At 56.5% G+C, this 10,610-nt stretch overlaps 1 protein-coding gene across 1 annotated transcript; it reads right to left on the reverse strand.

The window, feature by feature from the left end:
- Nucleotides 1-788: 788 nt before the first annotated feature.
- On the reverse strand, nucleotides 789-10,610 carry DBH (dopamine beta-hydroxylase). Its single transcript, XM_026049565.1, has 12 exons — nucleotides 10,302-10,610; nucleotides 8,378-8,524; nucleotides 6,930-7,187; nucleotides 6,079-6,255; nucleotides 5,592-5,694; nucleotides 4,658-4,824; nucleotides 3,941-4,084; nucleotides 3,830-3,868; nucleotides 3,269-3,328; nucleotides 2,539-2,666; nucleotides 2,285-2,444; nucleotides 789-914 (listed from the first exon to the last, which is right to left on the reverse strand). The coding sequence occupies exons 1-12, from the start codon at nucleotides 10,596-10,598 to the stop codon at nucleotides 789-791; spliced, it is 1,806 nt and encodes a 601-aa protein (XP_025905350.1). The 5' UTR covers nucleotides 10,599-10,610.

Consider the following 10,610-nt stretch of genomic DNA (forward strand, 5'->3'; position numbering starts at 1 on the left):
CCTCCTCGGGATGAAGGAGCGGGTGCTGGCACCGGGTGAACAGAGCACAGGGATTAGGCGCGCGCTGGCTGAGATAATGTGGCTTTAGTTCCCCAAAGCAGCTGGCAGCTTCGGGCTCAGCCCTGCTGGGAAGGGCCCGTGTTCCCTATGGAAAGCACATGTGGAGGACTGGGGGAAAGCAGGATGGCGCAGCTGGGGGGCGGCCGCCTGTGCTGGGTGGTGGAGGGAGGTTTTTCCTGAAATTGTGGCTTTTCTGTGAATTTGCAAATTGTGAATTTGCCCCCTTTCCGGCGGCTGGGAGCAGGGACAGGACACAGTGAGGGTCCCAGGTCTCCTGCACCCCCCGGCTTTACCCCTGAGTCCCAGAGCTCTTTTCCCTTGGGAGCTCAACAGCAAAACACTTTCATCCCGTTTTATTTTTACATTTAGCCATTTCAGAGAGTCGTGATTCCTGTCAAAAGGTTTGTCTCCAGCCGCATCCCTCCCCCCTCTCCAAATCCCATCAGGGAGGTATCACTCATCCCCGTCCCTTGGCATCTGGTCGCATTAAGACGGATAATCCCAGCTCGGTGGCAGGGGGGCTGCGGTCTCGGCTAAGTGGGGCGAACGCATCGTGGGCATGAGCTGCTCGCCGCCCCGTGCCTCAGTTTCCCCACACGTTTCGGGTGTCCATCCGGGGGGCACCAGATTGAACCTCCGCATTGTCCTTGGGGGTGGCGAGCAGCTCCCCAGGGCTCATGATCTCCGAGTCACGAGCCTTGGCACCCATGGGTGCCCATGGGCTGCTCTCACTGCCCCCTGCCCAGGTGCAGGGCCACAGGGGCCGGGGGCCGGGCGGCCGGCGCGGGCGGGCAGCGCGGCGCCGCATCCCGCAGCTCCGTCACCTCGGGAAGCGGCTGCTTCTCCCATTCGCCCTGCAAGAGAGGAGGTGCCGGTGAGCGCCCTGCTCGCCCGCGAGCTTCGCTCCCAGCCGCCCCACGCTCTGCTGTGAATCCCAGCACCCCCAAAAATCGCTACTCTGGATGCAGCCAGTGGCTCTGGGGCGGCTGCTCCGCTCGGAGATGGATTCAGCTCCAGCCTGCGCAGGAGGAGGGAGATCTGGAGCCGAGTGGTGACTCATCATCATCAGCAGCAGAGAAGTCGCATTTCTGTTTTCCGAGGAAATTCCTTGTAGTTTGTGAAGCAAAATAGGCTGGCGAGAGCCAGTGCTAGGAAAGGCTGCGAAGATGGAGGCGCCTTCCCGGAGAGCCCAGGGGCAATGGGAATGCTCCAGATCTCGCCGACCCTGCTGCCATGTGCCCCTCACCTGGGCTCTGATGTCCACAATTATCCTGGCTACGTTGCAGCGCAGGATGGAGAAGGTTTGGGAATAAAAGGTGCAATGGCACTCTGCCGGCTGCAGCCCGGGAGGCTCCGTGCAGGCAGAGGTGCTTCCCACACGGAGCAATCCCAGCACAGCAGCTCTCCCGGGGCCTCTTCCTGCACCCACGAAAGCATGAGCAAGGCAGAGCTCCTCCGGAAACCCCATGGGGATTGGGATTGACTAATTGGGAGCCGTTCTCTTGGGCTCTCTGTGCCCCTAGTGCAGTGGACCACAGGCTGGGAGGGCTTCAGCCTGCACCAGAGCCCACGTTGCTCCAAAAGGAGCTTCACCGGGAGTGAAAGCTGAGGGTCTTCCTCAAGATGGGCTTGGGGTCCTCCTGGCACTGCGGAGCCTAGAAATAACCATGCGAGCCGCAATGGACCTGACAGAGATGAGGGCCATCGGTTGTTTTAAATCGTCATCATCATCATCGTGATCAGCACTGTGCTGGGTTCTTCCCTAAAGATCCCGTGGCACTTTTGCCTCCTGATTTTGCTCCGTGCTTGGAGCTTGCACGGATGCTGCGAGTAACGAGCCTGCTCTACTGGGACCTGATACAACTTGCCAAAATCTCCCCAAATCACCGTGTGTTTATCCTTCTCGTGAAGACATCGCAGGTTTAAAGCTCCGGCCTGCTCTGAGAAATAAGGCTCGAAATTGCTTTATGCAAATGTGGTTCGTCTAAGTGAATCTGGCAGAGTTTGGGGACGGCGTGCGTGTGGCGGGGGCCTGTCTGGGTAAATGCCAGCCCCGTGATGGGCTCTACCATCTTGCTCACACTGTAGCTCCCCAAGAGAGCTCAAAACTCCCTGAATCCTTCCCCATCTTGCAGCATGGCGTGAGGTGCAGGTCTGCCAAGCTGTTTTTTCCCCGTTGCCTTGCAAAACGTGCGAGACTTTTTGCTTTCGGGGATGCACGTACCGGGAAGCGCACGGCGGAGGATTTATTGCAGTGCACCGAGATGGGCGCGAAGCCGTAGAGCGATCGCAGCACGTCCCTGTTGAACGCGTTCCAAGGCACAGAGGCAAACTGCTGCGGCACGGAGACCCGCGGGCACGTGCAGACCTCCTCGTCGTTGAACCTGGGTGGGAAACCCAGAGAAACGGGAGGCACCAGGAGAAGCAGCGACCAGGTCAGCCCCGGTGCCGCTCCCTCCCCGCGCAGGGACTCACTACCTGTTGACGAGGTTGAAGTATCGGCGCAGGTAGCCGGGGTCCACGGCGCTTTTGCACAGCTCCAGCTGCGTCTGGGGGTAGTAGTGCACGTAGTTGACGCACATCTCCTCCATGATGCCAAAACCACCCTGCCGAGAGAGGCACACGTGCCATGGGCACTGCCAGGATGTCACCATCTCGCTCTGGCACGTGCCCTACAAGCAACACCAACGGGGCTGCAATGATGCACCCTTGGGTGCAAGAGATCAGTAGCTACTTAGACAGCCATGCAAGGGCAGACATTGGGGCTAGCTAGCACAGTTTATGTTAAAATGCACATTTTCTATAATCCCTCTGCTATATTTAGCTTTGTCTCCGATGATGGTACCTCTGACAGCGTCTCTCTCTCGCTGCCTATGTAAGAAAATAACATGCACTGTCAAAGGAAAAGAAAAAAGCCACATCTCTTTAATTACAGTTAATACCCGGTGGAAGAGCCTGTGGTGGGGATTAGAGTGACACACGCTCCTTTTCAATTAGCACCTTCGCATCCCAGCTGCGGGCGGACGAGCCGCGTGGCGTCGCCGCTGCCGCCCTCGCGCTGCTTTTATGGCTCCGTTTTGGGCAGGATTTGTGCACCGTTTAGACCTGGGCTCTGAACCATCTCCCAAGCGGCTCCCGGCCGTCCGGCTCGGCACTGCGGATGCTCAAACCGGAGGATGGGCGCCAGGGAGCTCGTGCCCTCACTCACCACCGTTGCGCGGCTCCTGTCCTGCGTGTTGTAGGTGCAGGTCGTGATGAGCTCGTCGCCCTGCGGGTTCAAACACAACACGTCGCCCTCTTGCACAGCGAAGTTTTCCATCTCCGCTCCGTGCATTTTGGGGTTGGCAAAATCGTCATGGCCAGCAGGCAGCCCGGGATGGAAAGGGAGGCTCCTGCATGGACACAGCTCCAGGCTCCTTCAAATCTCCTCCCCAGGAACCTCTCTGATAGTGGCAGCAGGAGCCTGCGTAGATGCTGGGCTAAAAGCTACAGCTCAAACAGGACTAAACTTAGCTACAGGGACAGTTTAGTTGCCCAGATGCCAGCGAGACACAGGCCCTGGCACAGCCAGGACATCCACACGGAGGTGGCAGATCCCATCCGGAGCCCCACACGCTCCCGCGAGCCCTGGGACTGATGCTGCTTGGAGCGTCCTCCCCAACAAGCAGAGCAGGAACCGCAGCTCCAAGGGCCACGCTGGCCCTGAGCCCGACTCGGGGCAACCTCTTGGTCTACTTCGGAAGCCACCGCGGGTCTCAGAGCCACTCACGGGCAAAACAGGAACCAGCTCCTTCAGCATGCGGATCTCCTGGAGCACAAGGAAGGCGGGTTAGAGCAGAGCTGGGACCCGGAGCACCCGGGGGGCGCGGGGCAGCCGTACCTGGAAGTGGGGGCTGTAGTGCGTGTCGGCGTTGAGGACGCGCCGCGCTCTGCCCTCCCGCGCCAGCACCGTCACCACCCTCCTCCCGGCCAGGTGCGTGTGGAGCTGCGAGGCGAAGACGCGGATGCCGGCGGGCGGCAGCGCCTGCAGGAGAGCGGGGCTGGAGCGTCTGCACCCGGCCGTGTCCCTGTGCCCGCCCCGCGGCCCCTCGCCTCTCTTGGAAATCGAGGGGAGTGTTTGTGTTGGCAGAGGGGAGAAGGGGGTCTTGCTATGGAGAGCAGCGGTAAGTTTTCCTAGATGGGGAATGGGATTCCCGGGAGCGGCAGCAGATGGATGCCAAGGAGAACGGCCTTCCAGGGGAATTCTGCATGTCCCACATGTCTGGGTAATGCTGCTTGGTGTTTGAGCACAAGGTTTTTCTTTCCAGCATAAGTCCAAGGTCCCTGTATTGGTACGGCTGGAAGAGTTTCAGGGAGCTGAAAACCGGGAATTTGGAGCTCTGTGCTCCGTGTGTATCCCCCTTGCCTGGGACCCAGGAGAAAGCACCCCAAACTCTTCTGCTCCTATGCAACAGCAGTGCAGGAAGGATGCGCTCCATGGAAAGGCACCATGGAGACACTGCTCCAAGCAGCCCCAATGTACCGGGCTCGTGCACCACCTCCTGCACCTGCTGGAGGTCCCAGTTGTCCCCGGTGCCACCCGTCCCCGTGCACTCACCAGCCGGGTGCACTTGTCGGTGCAGTAGCCGCTCAGCTGGAACTCGGCTTCTCCCGGTGGAATGGCCATCACGGGCGTGTAGACCAAGCCCAGCTCCAGGATGCCGGCGTCGTAGCGGCGCAGCCTGGCCGTGTAGTAGAGACGGATGCCCGAGGAATCACGGCGGCCTGGCGGGAGAGAAGATGGGGCTGCAAATCACAGCGGGAGAAACAACTGCCCAGGGAGCAGGTGGAGGCGGAATATTAGGGTGGGAGACATTTGCCATCCTATTCCAGTGGTTTTAAAATCCTCGTTCCCTCGGAAGAGCACCAGCCTAAGGCCAATGGTTCCCAAGGGAGAGGGCAGGCTCGGTAGATCAGGAGGGGCTCGAGCTGCTGTGAACTCCCGTCTCTGCCAAGCAAAGGATGAGAATAACAGGGGAGACACTGTTGGTTAACGTGCAGAAGCAGATAAATTATGAAAGACCTGAGCTCCGTATTTATAGACGTGTTTCTTCTCGAGTTGCCGAATGTGCTATGATTGATCTTCAGTACATATGCTCTGGTCTCCTAAAATATACTTTAGTAGTCAAGAAGTTACTTGCTTTTATGTAAATGAAGAAACTGGGTTGTTTGGCATCCTTGTTTTTACTTTTTTTTTTTCCTAATGTGTCTCCTGCCAATGCTATCAAAGCAGCAATATCATTAAAACAATATCTAAATCCCTCCATCCCTGGCGAGGCTGCTGCTGCCTCCCTGGTGGTTTTGGTCCCAATGTTGCTTTGAGCTCAGATTCACCACCGCCTCGCACTGCAAGGCCCTCACCACCTCCCTACCCCCCAAAAAAAGCTCCAGTTCAGGTTCTTTTCTAAGATTAGTGTTTTATTTGCTTAGGAACTCCCACAGGTTGTGTTTGAAAGACGGCAGGAGGCTTCAGCACCGTGTTCCCCACTCACCTTTGAACACCAGGGGATTGTGGTAATGAATCTCGAGACGCAAATATCTGGAGGAGCCTGGACCACCAAAGGCAAGACCGGCTTCTTCGGGGTAGTAGAAGGCCTGGAGGTGGAAGGGGGAGATTAGGGGAGCTGGTTTTCCGGGAGGAGGATGGAGGGAAGTCTCTGGGTATTTAGGCTGGAGGGGACACGGCTTGTCCCCTCCGTGGTGTGGTGATGGTGAGCTGGCCTTGCTGCTCTTCAGAGAGCTTCCCGGCTGCCCTGCGTGGGCAGGTGGTGCCAAATCAACCGATATGCAGGATCTGCAGCAATTTGTGGAGATGAGTGGCAGGCCAGGGAAATTCAGACATAGCCGGGATGAGCCCAGATCCCATCGGAAACCGGGCTTGGAGCAGCCCCCACAGGTAGAGCTCAACCTGGTGGCTTCTCCCGCAGGCAGGGGACAGGGGAGGACCCGGTGGCCAAGGGGGCCCCGTCCTGCACCCACCTGCGCTCCCATGGCCCACGCCGCCAGCACGTGCCTGCAGACGTTCAGCTGCGCCGGCTTCATCTTGGCGTCACAGGGCCCGTTGTAGCCGGGCACGCTGCCCTGCTCCGCCGCGCACTGGAACACTTCCATGTGGTGCACCAGCGCCTCGTTGCCCGCCGTGATCACCGGCTCGTACTGCGAGGGATGTGGAGAGAGGCATCAAGGTCCCTCCCCGGGCTCCGGGCTCCAGCAGACCCTTCCCTGCTCTGTCTATGGGACCGACTCCGGACATGCCGGAGCGGTGGAGTTGGTGACGAGCGCGTCCTTCACTCATTTTGCTGGGCTGAGGTGGCCTCGAGGACACCTTGGGTCTTGGACATGAATCTCATCCCTCGCAGGCAGCTTCTGGGTGCCCGGGGATGGATTTGGGTGCCTGGGGGTGCCCGGGGATGGATTTGGTGCAGGAAGAGCCATCTCCAACCCGCTGGAGAGACGGTCCCGGCTCCAAGCGCCAGCTGCAGCCCAGCCCCGCGGCAGTGGGGAGGCCGCCGGAGTTACGCGCTCCTCGCTTACACCCAGATGATTCATTTCACACCATCTGTTGGGGAGAAAATCCTCCCTCCGTGTTTTCCTTTGCAGCGTCTCTCCCTTTGCAAGCACTGAGCCTCCCTCTCGGTTCCCCATGCAGGTTTTCCCACTCCCCCTGGTGCAATTTGGGCTCTGGCTCTGCCAGGCACCTGCGGCTCCATCCCGACTCTCTGGGCCATGGACCTGGTGGCCCTTCGGGCACCCCAAGCTCCCTCCCCAGCTCGCCCTCGAAGGCAGTGCAAGCTCTGCGCTAGGGAAAACACTCGTTCTGCACCTCTTACCATGACGATGTGATGTTTGGGGAACTTTTCCGGCAACTCTACCATGTAGCACCAGTAGGTCGTCTCCTGGCTGGGAATGACGACGTCGGGGGCCGTTATTGCCATGCTCTGCATGTCGCTGGGCAGCTCCGGGACGCTGATGTTGGGTTTGAGCAGCTGCACCCGCTGCAGCCCCGTGGGGATGGCCGAGGTGTTGATGGCCTGCAGGGAATGCACCGGCTGCTCCAGGATCCCGTAGATGAGGTGCACGGTGCCGTCCTGAAGCAAGAGCAAAGTGCGCCAGGTAATTTGCGTTTCGTTTGCGTTTGTTTCTCTCTAGCATTTGCAGGTTGAACTGCGTGGATGCCTGGAGCCCATATTGCAGGTATGTGTCCATGTATGGACCCTGCTCCTCTCCAGGTAAGAGACCACCCTGAATTCACCATGAGAAGAAGCCAAGGCCACCCTGAGCTCACCATGAGCAGCAGCCAAGGGAGGAACAGGAGAAATCGTGAAATCCTCCCCTCCTTCCCATCCTCTGTTAGAGGGACAAGGCAGGAAGGTGCGATGAAAGATTACTGAGAGCTTAGGAAGGGTCGTGCTGCATTCAAGGGGGAATGGAGAATGGAAGGAAGGAAGGAATATTCTCCTAAAGGACTGGACTAAAAGCAGACCTGCAAGTCTGGTCCCAGTTCATAGGGATTCTTTTCCTCCAGGTTTCTCAGTATTTTGGCAGGCAGTAGAAATTTCTCACCGGGAGACATGCTTTTGAAAGCTTGCAACAGAAACTCAAGGGCACTCCAAAGCCTTTTTGCCTTCAAAATATCCTGTCCATCAAAGGCTTTCATCCCAAATGAGCCCAGCGTCCGCGCCTGCTCCTCACCCAGGGCCCCTGGGCAACCCAAGCTCAGCTGAGACCCTGTTGCTCTTTGACATCCGCACTGGGGATCCTTCCCTCTTGCAGTGAAGGCAAAACCAGAGAGATTACATTGAAAAAAAAAGCCTCTCAGGGAGACCTCAGCAGCTCAATTTGCTGTACCTTAGCTCCAGCTCCTGCTAAAATCTTCCTCTTTGCCATCCTGCAAACAACACCTCTTTGTAACACTCCCAACACTTGGCTCCAGCCTGCAGGCTGGAGTGCTGCAGAAGGGTATTTAGATAGACCCAACTCAGACTCAACAGGAGCGGGCGAGTCAAAACAGCTAAAATCCACATTGTGTAGAGGTTTATAATGGGTTTTAAGTAGATTGTGCGAAACATTCCTCATAGCCCAGGAATGCCAGGCTGTAACGTGCTGCCTTTCTGCCCCGAACAGCATGAAACCTGCTGCTCTCTTGGAATTACGGCCCAGGTAATATCATATAATATATTTTATCGTATTGTATAGTGTCGGATCGTGTAGACGCAGGGCTTGGGGTCCTGCTAGGTGTCCCCAGAGCAGCGGTGGGTGGTGGTGGGCGATGCTGTACCTCTATAACGTAGTCCTTGGGGTCGCAGGTGCTGAAGGCTCTTCGGAAGAGCAAGTAGAGCCCCTCGGGGGCCTTGTGTGCCCCGAGAAGCTGGTAGTCCTGCTGGGAATCCATGTGGAGCTGCCCCTCCTCATCGCTCCAGGCATCCTACGGGAGGAAAACCACCATGGTGAGTAGATAACCATGAGGTTTGCTCAGCACGAAGCAGCTCTTGATCAAAGGTTAAACCCTTGATGACCTGTAGTGTTGGCCCAAGAGATGCCTGTCCCCCACTTAAAGCCCTTATTTCACTGTGACCAGACTCTGTTGCTCTTCCCAAAGCAGTTCCCCTACCCAGCAAGGCCTCCAGAAAAGGACTCTTGGTTAATGATGGTGCCAAAGTCTCCTGGAGAAGCAAAGCAGGGGATTAATCCAGTGTTTAAAGAACTGAAAGTCTGGCGCATAAAACCCTGCAGGAATCCGGGGCTCAAAGGGAACAGTGTCACCGTCCTGGTCCTTTTCATCTCCCCTTGATGTCTTTTGTCTACCAAGAAGAAGAGCCGAAGAGCTACCTCGCTGCAACTATAGCAGTGGCATCAATTTGGCATCTCAGGGGAATAAAAAGGGAAGGAAAAGAATAAAGGCTCTTGGCATCATCTCAGCCAGAAGTATGGCGTGATATTTCTAGAACATATTGTCCTTAGAGGGGGAGAGTAAAATCAACTAGATGAAGCTAGCGTGGCATTTGTTTTTATAGGAGTATGTGGTGCAAAATTAATCTTGTAGCACATGGGGGGTTAAGTAAATTTGGATCTTTTTAACAGCTGATGTACTTATCCAGAAGAAAGGCTGCTGAGAGCAAAAAGCCGGGGCTGGAGAGACTTACAGAAATCTCCTTGCAGTATTTAAAAGATGCTGTTGAGCACCCACTGAAAGAGAAAGCCAAAATGTTGCACGCATGCTGTTTAATTCAGCGCTGTTTTTCTCGGGGAGAACACAGGAACACAGATTAGAAATGATCTTTTATGGTTTTTTAACATGACGCTGTGAAATACTGTAGCATTTAGGTCGTCACACATCCTGAATGGCTGGTAATTAGCAGGAAAACAGTACAGATAATAAGCCCTCCTTTTCAGCCTTTCATTATGCTGCAGATCACATTGCGGCTGATGGGGAAAGAATATATTTTATGGTTAATTTCAAGGAAGCGGAGAGGTACAAATTTAACTTACTGGAAAGCCTCACACCGGGAAAAATGTGAATTGCTTTCTGCAGCGAAGCGCGGTTGCAATGAGCCTAACCTGGCTGTCGGGGCATAGGTAGCTGCTGGAGAGCAGGGGATTAGTTGTTGTAACTACAGCCCCGCTGCAAAGATAAATCGACAAAGAACCTAGTAAAATGGACCGTGTTTAAAAAAAAATACTAATTTGCAGTTGCAAAATCAAATAGCAAAATCTGGAATGAGTTTCCCCCGCACCCTGTGAGCACCAGGCGTTTCTGGGCTGCCTGGGCACATTTGCATGCTTAATTTCTGATAACGCCGCTGCTGGCGCTCGGCCGTCAGGTTGCGTTTTCCCCGGCCCTGTTCTCTTTGCCGTAGCTCTGAGTGTGAGATACGCTGGGCTGATTGATGCTGGCAGGAGCAGACCTTGGGCATGCCAACTTTTGCACTTTCTCGAAGCAATTAATGAGAGCTAAGGTTAATTTTTAGTGTGGCGGGCAGGAGGGCACACGTGCAGCGCGTTGCCGGTGCCTCCTGCTTTGGGGCGTGCGTGTGTGTTTTGCACACCTGCAACCACCTGCGAGGGCATCTTGGAGATAAATGCAGCAGAGTCGCCCGGTTTGGGGTCGGCTCTTAGCCTCACTCGAGCAGTGAGTCACTGTTCTCCTCTGCTCCAAGGTCCCCTGCGAGTTGCCCCCGTTGAGACCCGCGTGAGCAGCTTACCCCGAAATACGAGTTGCGCCCATCGCTCCAGAGCACGGCCAGGTCCGCGTTCTCGAACTCGCCCCGGTCCGACATCCCAAAGAGGAGCCCGAACTTGGGCTCCTTGACCAGCACTTGGAAATGCACCAGGCGCAGCGGGTAGCTCACGTTCCAGGAGAGCTCGAGCAGCCCCTGGGGATCCAGCGGCACCGTGTAGGGGAAGGGGCTCTCCCGCGGAGCCGTCCCTTGCAGGGCCACCACCAGCACCACCAGGAACACGGCGATCATGGTGAAGTACATGGAGGCCACCTCCCGCATCCTGAAGCCGGG

The sequence above is a fragment of the Nothoprocta perdicaria genome, unplaced genomic scaffold, assembly GCF_003342845.1.
Source record: "Nothoprocta perdicaria isolate Ctin4 unplaced genomic scaffold, notPer1 scaffold_6, whole genome shotgun sequence".
Lineage (NCBI taxonomy): Eukaryota > Metazoa > Chordata > Aves > Tinamiformes > Tinamidae > Nothoprocta > Nothoprocta perdicaria.

What these genes read in the sequence shown, in the direction of transcription:
- DBH (XM_026049565.1), bottom strand. Translation starts at nt 10,598, where the DNA reads ATGCGGGAGGTGGCCTCCATGTACTTCACCATGATCGCCGTGTTCCTG. An exon ending in CAATCCCCTGGTGTTCAAAG is followed by an intron (nt 4,825 to 5,591) that starts GTGAGTGGGGAA and finishes CTCTCCCGCCAG; the next exon opens with GCCGCCGTGATTCCTCGGGC. An exon ending in TACTTCAACCTCGTCAACAG is followed by an intron (nt 2,445 to 2,538) that starts GTAGTGAGTCCC and finishes TTTCCCACCCAG; the next exon opens with GTTCAACGACGAGGAGGTCT.